This window comes from Plectropomus leopardus, chromosome 2, assembly GCF_008729295.1.
Source record: "Plectropomus leopardus isolate mb chromosome 2, YSFRI_Pleo_2.0, whole genome shotgun sequence".
In the NCBI taxonomy this organism is placed as follows: Eukaryota; Metazoa; Chordata; class Actinopteri; order Perciformes; family Serranidae; genus Plectropomus; species Plectropomus leopardus.
In genome coordinates, this window is record NC_056464.1 from 28,903,841 (window position 1) to 28,918,806 (window position 14,966).

Here is a 14,966-nt window from a genome sequence, read left to right on the forward strand (position 1 = left end):
TCCTTACCAAAACTGCTAACATAGCAACAAACATACATCATATATTTAGCAAATTAGTCAATTTTCTGCTCAAAACTACAGTTTTTTAAAAACAAAATACCATATCTACATTTCAAAATGCAAAAAAAACCATTGTCTGTATACACTAAGACACCATTGCTCTTCATGTTTCAGTTCCTTCTGCATACAATAGACAAGATAAAATATATTGTAGTTTTAAAGATTCAGTTTTACTGTAAACCACTCTACATTGTTCAGTTGAATATTGAATATGTGCATTTTTGCAACATATCTAAAAGTGAATGAGTCATCTTTACTTTACAGAATGTACAGTAGAAAGGTGACAAAACTGAAGGAAAACCTTTAAAAGCAACATGAAAATGCTGGGTCCATATCTGTAAAAATGAAATACACAAACACATGCAAAAAATGCACAGAAGGGGAAAACACAAAAATGTTCAACACAATTAACCAAAATAAATCTAAAACTGAAAGGATTTCAACACCTGGGTTTGTCTTTGATTGAGAAATCAACTGTTGGTCTATTTTACAGTTTTTATCAGATTTCTTAATGATCTATTGATTTAAAAAATGCTTAGTAAATGCAATTAGCTAATCTTTTCACTGATGGTCTCATCAGTTTATGCAGTTCAAAACAGCTGAAAACTCCTTGAGGCTGCATTAGTCAAGATTAGGAGAATGTTCCCCTACCTGGAAAGTGGAGTAAATCACTTGAGGCCATAGCCTCTTTATCCCTGGTTAAATTGAATTACTGTCCTCTTTTGATGTCTGCACTCCCTCACAGTCCTTTAATCCCATTTTGGCAAATTCACGACAGGGTTAGCGGTGGGGTATAAAAACCAGACTCCACAACTCTCAGAGTGTCGAGCTCACCAGCACTCCTGAGTGTTTATTTGAAGAAGCTCAGCAGAAAAACAGACCAGTGAAGATGGCATGGGACGGAGGAATCGAGCCCAATGGCACAGAGGGCCAGAATTTCTACATCCCCATGTCCAACAGGACTGGGATTGTGAGGAGTCCTTTTGAGTACCCACAGTACTATATGGTGGATCCCATGATATACAAGCTTCTAGCTTTCTACATGTTCTTCCTGATCTGCACTGGAACTCCCATCAACGGCCTGACATTGTTGGTCACAGCTCAGAACAAGAAGCTCCGGCAACCTCTAAATTACATTCTGGTCAACCTGGCTGTAGCTGGACTGATCATGTGCGCCTTTGGATTCACCATCACCATTACATCTGCTGTCAACGGGTACTTCATTCTCGGTGCAACTGCCTGCGCTGTTGAGGGATTCATGGCCACACTTGGAGGTATGAAGTCAACTTTATTCTTTTATACTGCTTGAACAGCTTTTTTTCAAAATTACCCTGAATTTTCTAGAGCAGTTTTAATTGCATGAAACTCGATTTCATGCAATCATATTTCAAGCAAGTCCAACCTGACATTGATTAAGATATCTGAACACACATCGGACATTCAGTCTAAACATCCAACAACCAAAGAGTTCTTGATGCCTTTGCTCTCTGCAGGTGAAGTCGCTCTCTGGTCACTGGTCGTCCTGGCTATTGAGAGATATATTGTCGTCTGCAAACCCATGGGAAGCTTCAAATTCACTGGAACTCACGCAGGAGCCGGAGTCCTTTTCACCTGGATCATGGCCATGGCTTGTGCTGCCCCTCCACTGGCTGGCTGGTCGAGGTAGTTCACACTTTTATTTGTCATTTTACTTACTTACTTGGCTTGTCTAAAGCCATTCATGTGGGAATACTGGGTAAAATCAGGAGTTCGAGACCTGGTTGACTTGACTGGAGACAGTGGAGTCTGAAAAGAATTACTCTGAAAAGAATAACTCCACAGCTACTGCCATATTAACGGTGGAGCATCACCATTTTGGAAACTAATGCGCTCAATCTCAAGGTTTTAAAACAGGTTGGGGAAAAAATTCGGCCGTGGTCAAAAAATTATATCTTGCTGCAGCACCAGCCACCAAGTGGCTGCAAGATTTGCTTAACTCAAAAAAACAATGGTTATCTATTGAGTGGCTGGTAGATTTTGGAATCCATCAGCCAAATCGGAAGGTGGACAGAAAAAGTTAATGTCAAACCCTGTCTTACTGTCATAAATACTCATAAAGAGCACACTCATATCTCCATCTTTTTTAAAATTCTGAACGGAGGCTTGAGGACTTAAAGTAAATTAGCACAGTTTGAGTTAATAATACCTGTTGGAGATATGAGAAAGCAAACAGGTATTTTGTCACACAGCATATGCTGTGCTCCCAAGTTTGAGATCTAGTTTTTCTAAGATGGTAAAAGTACAACTGATTAACACTACAACCCTTCTTGGTTTAATACCACAGCCTGCTAAACTGATTAAACATTGGAGACTCTGGCTAAGTGCAGCCACAATAACTGGCTGAAGGAAGACTTTAAGACACTGTAAATCAATGTGGAACGAATGTTCAAAACGGCATCATATGAGAGGCTGACATATACATCATTAGGGGGAAAATGATGTATTAAAGAGGCTTTGGGGAACTTTCTTGGCCGTAAATAAAAGGCTGACTTAATTAAAGGGATCAAGTCCCTTATCTACAACACTGGATATGATGATATGATGATGGATGTGATGAAAAACACAATACATATAAGAACATAATAAATATGACCTTAAATTTAAAAAAACTGACAATTAAGATTTGGAAACATCAAAAAACACTCAAACAAACCATTCAGGCTTCAAACAAAGACAGAAGTGTAGAGCGCAGAGTGCACAGAGCAGAGCTCGTTTTTTGACTAAATCTTACTGATTTACAATAATTTCTCTTATTACACCTTATAGGTACCTTCCTGAGGGCATGCAGTGCTCCTGCGGACCCGACTACTACACTCTGGCTCCAGGCTTCAACAACGAATCCTATGTCATATACATGTTTGTCGTCCACTTCTTCATTCCCGTCTTCCTCATTTTCTTCACTTATGGAAGCCTTGTGCTCACAGTCAAAGCTGTAAGTGAAATGTTTACCTCAGAGCTAAACCTCTGAGAAATACTCTGTAGTTGCTTGTCATGTAAAGGTCTTCGGTGAATACTGATGGTGTTTACTGGTCTCAAACACTTTAGGCTGCAGCCCAGCAGCAGGAGTCAGAGTCTACCCAGAAAGCTGAGAGGGAAGTGACACGCATGTGCGTCTTGATGGTCATCGGGTTCCTGGTAGCCTGGGTGCCATATGCCTCTTTTGCTGGTTGGATCTTCATGAACAAAGGAGCTGCCTTCAGTGCTCTGACAGCAGCTATACCCGCCTTCTTTGCAAAGAGCTCAGCCCTGTATAATCCCGTTATCTACGTGCTGATGAACAAACAGGTTGGTTCATGTGAATTTATCTCTTGCATTTAAAATCACCAATATGCACATCACACGCTCATTATTTCAACACCTTTTTTGCACTTTTTTCAGTTCCGTAACTGCATGCTGACCACTATTGGAATGGGCGGCATGGTGGAGGATGAGACCTCAGTCTCTACCAGCAAGACAGAAGTGTCCTCTGTGTCTTAAACATAGACATTTTCATTACCTGGACATTTTACTTTCTACTGTCTCTTTGATCGGGAATAATCCTGGATGTGGACTGAGTGAACTTCAAGGATGTCTGGACTACTTGACCTGTGATGAACGGCTACAGCAACAAACTCATGAACTGCATCTTTCGTTTGAAGGATATTGCAAATTGTTTGTCATTTTGATGTGAATTCAAAATCATTGCAAGTATAATGGTAAGATCTGTTATGTACCTGGATGCTCACTTTATCTCCCCCTGCTGTCAGAGGCACAGCTGTCCCTAAAATGTTTCAGCTATTTGGAACAATTGAATCTACACAACATCCTTACAGAAAAATATTTGAATGCCACTATTTTTCTCTCTTTCTCTCTTGCATCAGCGGGAGCACATTTTGTACTGCATTTTCAAACTGAGCAATCTTGTACTCTGTATTTTTGCCACTTGTTGAGTTGGACATCATGAATTGTAAACATTGTATATATATATATATATAAAAAAAAATCAAGTTAGTTAAATAAATGCATGCATGGAAATGTGTTGTCATATTGAGTTCATTTCAAACAACAGGCTGTTAATTGGTAGCCAATACTAAAAAAAGGTGTTTAAATGGGATTAATGAAACTTACAGAGAAGCTTCTGTTTCTCCTGTTGATGATGTTCAGCGAAAGACTGGCTGATGGAGTGTCTCTTGTTAAAGTTTCTGCATCCTGCCTGTGGAGGCTGTCAGCTCCCACAAGAGGCACCATAGGATCATGTGGTTAGGGCTATTAGATTGCGGCACTGCAGAGACAAAAAAGAATATAGTAAAAGCTTGATCAGGTTAATCCAATTAACAAGGAATAGAGCAGGAATGCCAAACACCAGGCTGCTTTAAGTCTTGTTGGCCATGCAGATAAACTGGCTCAGAAAACAGTGTTTTATGTTAAAAGGACCTATTTGTAATCACTAGCCATCCAGTCCAAGCCTAATCTTATAACAGTAAACAGTCGTAAATAACGGCAACTCATAACTGAGAGCAGAGCAAGAATACAGCTGGTCAAAATAAGGGTGCTGTCTTATGATCCTCACATGTTGTGTTTTGTATAGTTTACTTTATAGCTCACTGAGCTCAGTTTTAGCTACGCCACAGTAACAAGAAAACAGCAACATCACACCATTTGAAAAGTTTATGCGAGCTATAAACCTACAGTTTGTGTTGTCACAAAGTTACTAAAGATATGTTTCGGTAAATAGCCAACATTAGATATTACTTTCAAGAAGGTTAACTCTTTCTACTCTCCAAGAGCTGTTGTTTAAAAGCTATACCAGTATTTACTCTAGTTTTGCTCGTTATTACATCGCTTCTTTTCGGGAGCTGCTTGCGATGGGGGTGACTTTAATTTTCCTGGAGCTACTGCCACCGTTGTTTTTTTACACATCATATAATTCACTAAAACTCTTCATCCTCTCCAGCAGCACACTAGAGGTCACAGTGACTCACTATCGCCTCTCAGGCCAGGATGTGTTATTACAGAAGGGACGGCCCGTCCCTGGCTGCCTGGCAGTGGATATCTCTGCAATACAACACATGGGCGTCTTTGACATAATGTCAAAGGTGTTACTTCTTCACTTTCTGGTTATAGGGGTAGTTCATTTTTTGAATGCTTTAGATTAAAAATGATGTCCAGATATTACAAAATGTACATTTAACCCTTTGAAACTTAATTTATTACATGTGATTACTTTTTGATAAATGTTTGGTCAATAAAGCTGAAATATGTCCAGAAATAGACTGCCAAAAGAAAGCAACAGAATGAATGTCATAATCCATCCATCCATTTTCTTCTGCTTATCCAGGGTTGGGTTCGGTAAATCGAGAGCTTTGCCTTTCGGCTCAGCTCCCTCTTCACCACGACAGATCGGTGCCGAGTCAGCATTACTGCAGACGCTGCACCGATCCACCTGTCGATCTCCCGCTCCATCCATCCCTCACTCGTGAACAAGATCCCGAGGTACTTAAACTCCTCCACTTGGGGCAGGATCTCATCCCCAATCTGGAGAGGGCACTCCACCCTTTTACGGCTGAGAACCATGGCCTCGGATTTGGAGGTGTTGATTCTCATCCCGGCCACTTCACACTCGCCTGCGAACCGATCCAGTGAGAGCTGGAGGTCACGGCCTGATGAAGCCAACAGGACCACATCATCTGCAAAAAGCAGCGACTCAATCCTGAGGTCACCAAACCGGACCCCCTCAACACCCTGGCTGCGCCTAGAAATTCTGTCCATAAAAGTTATGAACAGGGCAGTCCTGGCGGAGTCCAACCCTCACCGGAAACGAGTTCGACTTACTGCCGGCAATGCGGACCAAGCTCTGACACCGGTCATACAGGGAACGGATAGCCCGTATCAGGGGGTCCGAAAGCCCATATTTCCAAAACCCCCCCACAAGACTCCCCGAGGGACACGTCGAATGTCCTTCTCCAAGTCCACAAAACACATGTGGGCTGGTTTGGCAAATTCCTATGCACCCTCAAGGACCCTGCCAAGGGTCCAGAGCTGGTCCACAGTTCCACGACTGGGGCGAAAACCGCATTGCTCCTCCTGAATCCGGTGTTCGACTATCCGGTGGACCCTCCTCTCTAGTACCCCCGAACAGACCTTACCAGGGAGGCTGAGGAGTGTGATCCTCCTGTAGTTGGAAAACACCCTCTGGTCCCCCTTCTAAAAAGAGGGACCGCCACCCCAGTCTGCCAGTCCAAGGGCACTGCCCCCGATGTCCACGCAATGTTGCAGAGTCGTGTCAACCACGACAGCCCCACAAAATCCAGGGCCTTGGGGAACTCCGGGTGGACCTCGTCCACCCCCTGCCACCGAGGAGCTTTTTGACCACCTCGGCAACATCAGCCCCAGAGATGGAGGAGCCCACCCCCGAGTCCCCAGGCACTGCTTCCTCACCGGAAGGCGTGTCGGTGGGATTGAGGAGGTCTTCGAAGTATTCCTTCGAGTCGAGGTCAGCAGCGGAATCTATCTAGTCGGAACTTCTCAACCTCGCGCACCAGCTCAGGCTCCTTCCCCACCAGAGAGGTGACATTCCACGTCCACAGAGCTAGCTTCTGCAGCCGAGGATCGGACCGCCAAGGTCCCCGCCCAACTCATACGGCACAACTCATACGGCACCTGACCCCTATGGCCATGGGCAGGAGGTCCCATCTCGCCTCTTGGGGCTGTGCGTGGCCGGGCCCCATGGGTAAAGGCCCGGCCACCAGGCGTTGTCATCGAGCCCCACCCCCAGGCCTGGCTGGGGGGGGGACTCTAGACCATTCGTCTTGTTCATCATAAGGGTCTGGTGAGCTACACTTTGTCTGGTCCCTCCCTTAGAACCTGTTTGCCATGGGGGACCCTACCAGGGGCATAAAGCCCCCGACAACTGAGCTCCTAGGATCACTGGGACACGCAAACCCTTCCACCACGATAAGGTGGTAGTTTAGGCAGGGGTGAATGTCATAATCTACATATACATTTTTTTTTACTGAAAACAATATGTTTACACATAGTTATCACCAACATTTTGATGAATAACTGTAATTTAACTACCTTTTCATCAAGTATAATTTAAAGCCGTTACATTTAGTTTGTAATTTGATTACATGTATCTAGTAACTCCCCAACACTGGCAGTAACTGGGAGGTTATTGAAGGAAAATTCTTAGTCAATGGCCCAGTAATTGTAGAATATGGTCATGCAGAAAAAAAACACTAACACATGCCTTAAAATACTAATGACTAATATAGAACCTATATGATACTAATATGCATGCCTATAAGCAACTCGTTAACCCCTGGAAACCTGTTCAGACTGGTTTAAATTCATTCAAAAACATGGGCAGGAGGCAATGGGCAACTTCACAAGACATGACCCAAAAATGAGAAAGAAATTAGTCAAAAGTTACATGAAAATGAGCAAAGACAACTAAAAGACAATAATAAACAAGAAAATGACCCCCCCACCCCCACCCCCCCCCTTTTTTTTTTTTTTTGGTTTCCAGTAATTTTGAGGTCATTTTCTTGTCACCTTTGACCAGTTTCTTGAAATTTGCGGGGTAGTTCTTGCCAAACCAATACAGAACATATAGTCATACAGTGTTTCCTCTAGGATTTTTTTCAGCAGCGGGGGCAGGCTCTCGGGGAGCCGTGGCGGCGTAAACAAATGACACTTGACTGCAGATTTTAGTTTTATGCCCAGCATAATGCCCCTTTTTATTGAATGGTTGGCATGAAAATCGCTTTTTAAAAGGCTGAATGTAAAAATACATCATGGCGTGTATATCGCTTAATGCTATCAATTAGTTTACTCACGTTAGCGACACTGAGTTGAGTTGGCACCGGGCCAATTAACTTAAGCTACGTAACCTTAGCTGGCCATCAATATTTTGCGAATGTTTATTTAACTAATAAAATCTATTATAAGTTTTCTTAAGCTAATAAGTCTACCTTTTCTCCGTTAAGTTTCACGCTGTTTTCAAGCCGACACTCCTCTGACTCTCCGACCTGATGCCTGGATGCGAGTAGCTAATTAACCAGTTAGTGCTGTTGGGGGGTGGGAGGGGGCGGTGGTATCTACCCCAAAGAGTAGATACGGACGCAGTGCAGGACTGTGCTGTGATGCGGCGGTGGTGTATTTGCAATTTAAAAAAAAAAAAACAACCAAAAAAAAAACGACAGTGGCGGGTAGGATTTAGGAGTGGCGGGCCGCCACTCCTAAATGAGAGTAGAGGAAACACTGGTCATATAGTGATCATATCTGATAAGATATTATTAAGATATTATGTATTATTAAAATAGGGAATATTATTACAGGGCCAATGTTTAGTTTCACAGCGTTTTTAGTATTGCAGTGTTAATCCACTGGAAATGTTTTTGGACCTTCCATGGCAGAGCTATAGTGCTGTAGTTCAAAGAAACTGTACTTGAGTGTGTTGTTGTAGTGTATGGTGCTCTGTAGCACCGACCAGAGGGGAGAAGCTGAAATGTCCACAGTGCTGGTAGTCTCGGTTTTTTCACACCTCTCAGATGGTGCTTAAGCCCAAGCAGGAGGGCAGGGTTGGACACGGAAAGAACATCCCCTGCTGGGCCTTTGTGACCTTAATATGTGTATGTAGTTATCTGGGGTACCTTTTACCTGTTCCAAATGATTTTTTGACTACATAATCCCAGTGACTTTTTACAGTATCTTTTGTAACTCTTATTAAGGTCAGTGACTGTTGACCTCTCAGTGTTAGCCAACTGTACTACTTCTTTTTTACTCTGTTATTAGGGTACAGCGGAGGTAATCTACTTATTAATGGCTTGTACTAAGTTTTAAATTCACACCTTTTGATTGCTCTTCTTTTTTAGTTTGCCATTGTGGTTTTTTTTTCAATTGATCCCTTCCTTGCACCTGACCTACTTATAGTTGTAAAGAAAAAAATTAAACAAAATGAACTGTTTAACCACTGACACGGGGTTGGATGCATAAAACTTTAACGCTTTATGAATATTTTCAATGCAGTCATTTTTTTAAATATATATTTCTCTTCTCTGGCCTAAAAGTGATAAATAAAATGAAAGGGTGAGGAGCTATACATTTGTTATCTGCAAAGTTTTTGCTGTCTTACCATGATATAAATTGTCTGATAATGGCCAAAGTTTAAATCCATGGCAATATATTACTATAAGATTTTTGCGTTTATTTAAAGAAGTAAAAAATAAGGTATTTGATTTACTGGATTTACCTAAAATGTGCATCTGTCTAGTAATTTAATGAATTAAGAATTACGAGAAATCTACTCAGTTCCTACATCTGTTTTACATATTTCCTTAATTCTATTTCGGAAATGTAATTTCATCACATAAAATCTGCGTTGTCTTGTTAGGGTTTTTTAAATTAAGAGCATGGCTCCCTTTAACTGATTCTTATTAGCAAACAAAGACCAGTGCAATACCATTTTTTTTAAGTCTCAGTTTTCAATTAAGGTAAATTCAACTGTTTACATATTAAACAAAACAAAACAACCTTTTTTTTTCTTTTCATGCATGCATTTAATAACTTTTTTCTACACTTTCGGGTTTATAAAATATATACAGAATATTATGACAGAGGCCAACAGATATGCTAACCTCTCCATGTCATAAATATACAAAGATGATTCTCACCCACTCGCACATCCAAACATACCCATCACCATTGTTAAAAAACACCTCAGGTTGTGTTTCAGAGATGGTTTTTTTTCTTCTTTTTGCTTGATCCTTTTTCAGCTGAGATATGGCGCTGGAGTCCAGTTGTTGTCACAGACTCAAATTAAAAATGTGCACATTAAAAATGTGCACATTAAAAATGTTGCGATAGGCATGTTTTCTGAGATCAATGTCCATTTGTGGCAGAAAATATCATTCGCTGGTATCCATTCATTCATTTCCATTTCAAGACAGACATTCAAAACCAGGAAGACATCAGAAAAAAGAAGGTCGGGAGTTGTGAAGTTGTTGTTCTTAAGAGACAGAAGAGACTTCTGTCTTGCTGGTTGATACTGAGGTCTCATCCTCAACCATGCCTCCCATTCCAACTGTAGAAAGCATGCAGTTACGGAACTGGGAAGGAGAAAAGATGCAGTGGTTAGATATCAGACCAAAATTTAACTGTACAATTAACATTTTTAAGGAAGAATTCAGAATTGCAACATCTGTTTCATGAATACATGAGCACTAGTCTGAATAGTTTGCCTCTTCTGGTGCTTTCAGGCAATGCTGCAAATTCAGATCAGCTTAAAGCATCCCTATTTAGTATTTATAAGCAGTACACAAAACATTAAATCAGTGCTTATAACACACTTGAAGAGTGTGTGTTTTAAAGAAATGTTTACTTCTCTTAAATGAAGACATATTCAATATAATTACAGCTGGGTTCTACTATATTGTTATTCATTATGTTTATAAAGCAGCCTCCATATTTGAATGCCCACAGAAGGACATAAATGATAAACGCTTTTATCTGCATACTGCTACTTCATAGTGTGTTTGAAATGCTAAATAGGGGGACATAAAATAGGTAATCACAAAGTAAAATTTCCCTAGGGACAAAAAAATAGTCTTGAATCTTGAATGAGACTATATAAACTGTGACCAGCATCTTTAGTAAAGGTTAATACCTCATTTATGAATGCTTTATGCATTAATTATAATAAATCAAAAAGAAAAACTTTATTGGCAGGTTGTGGCTGGTGTCCATCTTTCTCCAAAAAAACACTTTACCAATTTACCAGTAACATTTATAATTTCAGATGAATTTTGTTGTTAGTTTATTGGAAAGTAGTAACTGCAGACTTAATGTTTATTTGCCTTTATTATTACAGTTATGCATTTGCGTTAGACAACTGTGGATCAAGTGGTTTATTATCCTGGTGCCACAAAGTTTTGTTTTTTTTACCTTAATGGCTTATAATTGATCTATAGGGCATTAGCAAACACTTTATTTATAAGCTTGTGAACTGTTTATAAAGGGTGACTTATCAGCCTTTGGTCAATCTCTCCTGAGGAGAGTTTCTGCAGTGAGGGGTCAACACCCAGTTGCAATAAACTCACCTGTTTGTTCATCAGCACATAGATAATGGGGTTGAACAATGCCGAGCTCTTGGAGAAAAAGGCAGGGATAGCCATGGCTGTGGCTGTGAAAGCAGCTCCCTTGTTGAAAAAGATCCATGCAGCAAAGCTAGCATATGGAGTCCAAGCCACCAGGAAGCCCAACACCATCAGGATGCACATACGTGTCACTTCCCTCTCAGCTTTCTGAGTGGATTCTGAGTCCTGCTGCTGAGCTGCGGCCTGAAATGTGTTGGAACAGAATGCAGGAAGGAGATTAGTAAAACACACACACTCTGTACACTGAATTAATCCGTTTTCTTCCTATGTAGTTTTGCTTTTAAAATAATTTCTTACATTATAACAATGAAGACTGTAGCATTACTTTGGAAAAGTGATTAACATTTCAACAGTAATATTAAACAATCTAGCTTGTATCGAGCTTTTCTGTGTTGTTAAAGACACATTACAGCACAGAAAGGTGCAAAACTACTATTAAAATAATTGTAGGGTTTTTTAAAAACACAAAGAACAAGTAATAGTGTGATAGACTGATATTATAGTAAAGTACAGGTGAGAAAAAAAACTTACAGCTTTGACTGTGAGCACAAGGCTGCCATAAGTGAAGAAAATGGTGCAAACTGGGAAGCAGAAGTGGCAGCAGAACATGTACATGACGTATGACTCATTGTTGAAGCCTGCAGCCAGAGTGTAGTAGTCAGGTCCACATGAGCACTGCAGACCCTCGGGGATGTACCTGTGTGAGGACAGAGTGGGACAGCGGAGATAATCAACCCAAAGAGAATAATCGATTAGCTCTGGAAAGGAAACTTGCTGTGGTTTCTTTAGAGTACCACAGCAAGAGAATGTGTACAAAAGTACACATTCTCCAATATATTTTAAGATAAAGATAAACACTTTATAACAACACTTTTCTCACAGATTACTGTAATTTCAGAACTGATTCTTGCAATCGTTCTGCAAACAGCTCATTTTTCCAGCTGTGGAAAAAGTGCAGTGGTAGAATAGAACTGAATGCATAGGCATTCAAATAATTTAAGTACAATTTTGAGGTACAGTACTTTCACTTTATGCTACTTATACTTATGCTTTCAGAGGGAAATACGTATTGGTTACTTTGCAAATTTCTATTTCAAATAAGAAACACATGATCAAGTTGTAAAACTGTTATTGTTACATTGTTACAGATTAAACAAAAAAATGGAAAAAAAAATAGTTCAAATGAGTTCCACTTTAACCACCTGCAACATTAAAAAGCTTCTTATAAAAAAGTTATAATGGTCCACAGTCATAATATATAATCATAATATATAATGATAGAAAAGGTGTTTCACAAGGTATGTTTACTATTGGTTCTTTAAAGCAACTACAAGGAAATGTATTTTTGTGTTGACTTTTGTGTCCCCTGTGCTACCTGGAATGAGGACTGCATTTCCCATAAGCACCACTGCTAAAACAGGCATTAAGATATAGAAATAGAAAGCATTTTCACTGATTATCTCATTTGATTATGTAGGTTATGTACAAGTATTAGTATTGAACTGAAACTGTTTCCTAGACAGTTAAAAACTCCATTTAGCTGATTGAAGGACATCTGAAGGGTATGGTAACAACTTTGAAGAAGCAGAATCTTGGATTTAAGTTTTTTTTTTCTTTTTATAGAGTTACTAGTTTGTGGCTTGTCTAAGTTTTACTGGTTCTAATCATTCCTGAGACATTGGGTTGCATGGTATTCACTGCAACAAAAAAAAAGAAAATCTGCATAGGGTTTTATTCAAGTAGGCTAGCTACTATTTTGTTGTTTGTGCTTCCGTACTTTGCATACATGTTCTTGATTCTACTTACTTTTACTTTCGTAATATTTTCAATGCTTATTAGTCAGATGTGGCAGGAGCAAGAAAGTAAATCTGGGAAAAAAAGGTCCTGTGTTCTGGGCTAGAGCATATTTCTGTAGGTAGTTGGCACCTGCTCTTAACTGTGGTAATTACATAGGCAATATGCCAGGCAAAACTAAGCCAGCAGAATGCAGAGTGCACTTTGAGGAATCATCTTTAAAATATTGTGCTGCTTCACAATTTGCAAAGAAGATGTGTTGCCTTCAGATGACTGAGCATCAGTAAAGAGCTGTTATTCAGCGTGTATAAAGACATGTTAACTGACAGCATGTTAACAGCATCTGTCTACAGGAACTGTTGAAGGGTAAACTCAGTAGATTGGATCAAATTCAGGTCGGATCATGAACCCAAGTTGGATTAAACCGCACTGAAAGGCACAGGTGTGAAAATACCATGAGGTGTTAAAATACCCTAAGTCCATTAGTTAGGTGTTGTGCTTGAGCTTCCTGTTCATCTCTCTTCAGTTCCACTCAGACAAAGTAGAAGCTTTAAAAACCCCTTCAGAAAACAGAGAGTGATGTTGCCAATGCTAAATCCGCATTTTTATACAGTCTATGGTTGATATAGAAGACCCAAAACTAATATATTGCTGAAATTTGCATATATGTCATATTTTTAGATTTCCCAAGATTTTGGCATATGTCATTTTTGTCTTACTAAAAGCTGACTTGCATATTTCTGTAATTAAAAGATAGCTAGTTCTATCAAGTTCCTTCTGCCCATGCTTTAACAATTAGAGTCATCAAGGACTGGTTCATAAAACATGTGGGTATGTGAGTGTTTTAAGGCAGACCACAAAAATGTAAAACTATCCTTTAGTGTTTCTCTGTATGCTTCTGTTTTAGCGCGGGCACAGATGTTTAGCATGTGATATTTACCTGGACCAGCCAGCCAATGGAGGAGCGGCACAAGCCATGGCCATAATCCAGGTGAAAACGACTCCGGCTCCTGCGTGAGTTCCAGTGAATTTGAAGCTTCCCATGGGTTTGCAGACGACAATGTATCTCTCAACAGCCAGGACGACCAGTGACCAGAGAGCGACTTGACCTGTAAGAAGCAAAGACATGGTTGAAGTTGTGCTTTAAGCTTTGCAGTAGATATTTCAGGCCGTACTGTAAAAAACAACAATATGCATTCGCACTGTTACAAAAAATTCCTATAACATACCTCCCAGGGTAGCCATGAATCCCTCAACGGCACAACCCGTCGGTCCGAAAACAAAGTAGCCATTAATAGCAGTAACAAAGGTTATGGTGAATCCAAAGCAAACCATGACCAGTCCAGCAACGGCCAAGTTGACTAGGATGAAGTTGAGAGGTTGCCGGAGCTTCTTGTTCTGAGCTGTGACCACCAGAGTGAGGAAGTTGATGGGGAAGCCAGTGCAGATCAGGAAGAACATGTAGGCAGCCAGAAGCTTGAATTGGATTGGGTCTCCAAGGTAGTACTGTGGATATTCAAAAGGACTCCTCACAAGCCCCGTCCTGTTGTTCATGGGGATGTAGAAATTCTTGCCCTCTGTGCCGTTCTCCATCTTGCTTGTGTTGAGAGGACTGACTGTCTGTGGTTTGTCACAGTGTTAAACCCCTTTGCAGCTGAACTTGGGTGAAGCTTTATACTGTCCAAAAGGTGGATTAGGTGAGGATTGAGAATAAATCTTTCCTGTAATCCTCAGTAATTCATCTTATTAACACGGATAGTCATTACCTTGTCGAGGTGTGGAGCCTAATTATGCAAGTGTCAAAATCCCTTTTCTCCTGTTTGTTCCTTCGTTTATTTTTTTAAATGTCTGTCACAGTTTTAAACTGAAAATGTCAAATCTACCTGGAGAAATATAAAAATCTCTGCTCAGGAGAAACAAAGACTTTCTCTTTCTTTC

General features: G+C 40.4%; 2 protein-coding genes across 2 annotated transcripts; one reads left to right on the forward strand and one right to left on the reverse strand.

Moving 5' to 3' along the window:
• The first annotated feature begins 949 nt into the window (after positions 1–949).
• LOC121958566 (green-sensitive opsin-like) lies at positions 950–3,576 on the forward strand. Its single transcript, XM_042507581.1, has 5 exons — positions 950–1,334; positions 1,554–1,722; positions 2,866–3,031; positions 3,145–3,384; positions 3,478–3,576. Exons 1-5 carry the CDS (start codon positions 950–952, stop codon positions 3,574–3,576), a joined length of 1,059 nt encoding a protein of 352 aa, XP_042363515.1.
• A 6,512-nt stretch (positions 3,577–10,088) lies between these two features.
• On the reverse strand, positions 10,089–14,621 carry LOC121958575 (green-sensitive opsin-like). Its single transcript, XM_042507592.1, has 5 exons — positions 14,258–14,621; positions 13,969–14,137; positions 11,766–11,931; positions 11,178–11,417; positions 10,089–10,187 (listed from the first exon to the last, which is right to left on the reverse strand). Exons 1-5 carry the CDS (start codon positions 14,619–14,621, stop codon positions 10,089–10,091), a joined length of 1,038 nt encoding a protein of 345 aa, XP_042363526.1.
• Between the last annotated feature and the right edge of the window lie 345 nt (positions 14,622–14,966).

Excerpts from the sequence above, each read along its gene's own strand:
- LOC121958566 (XM_042507581.1), top strand. The coding sequence starts at position 950 with ATGGCATGGGACGGAGGAATCGAGCCCAATGGCACAGAGGGCCAGAAT. Across the intron at positions 1,335-1,553 it reads ATTCATGGCCACACTTGGAG|GTGAAGTCGCTCTCTGGTCA; the intron begins GTATGAAGTCAA and ends TGCTCTCTGCAG. Across the intron at positions 3,385-3,477 it reads ACGTGCTGATGAACAAACAG|TTCCGTAACTGCATGCTGAC; the intron begins GTTGGTTCATGT and ends CACTTTTTTCAG.
- LOC121958575 (XM_042507592.1), bottom strand. The coding sequence starts at position 14,621 with ATGGAGAACGGCACAGAGGGCAAGAATTTCTACATCCCCATGAACAAC. Across the intron at positions 14,138-14,257 it reads ATTCATGGCTACCCTGGGAG|GTCAAGTCGCTCTCTGGTCA; the intron begins GTATGTTATAGG and ends TGCTTCTTACAG. Across the intron at positions 10,188-11,177 it reads ATGTGCTGATGAACAAACAG|TTCCGTAACTGCATGCTTTC; the intron begins GTGAGTTTATTG and ends TCTCCTTCCCAG.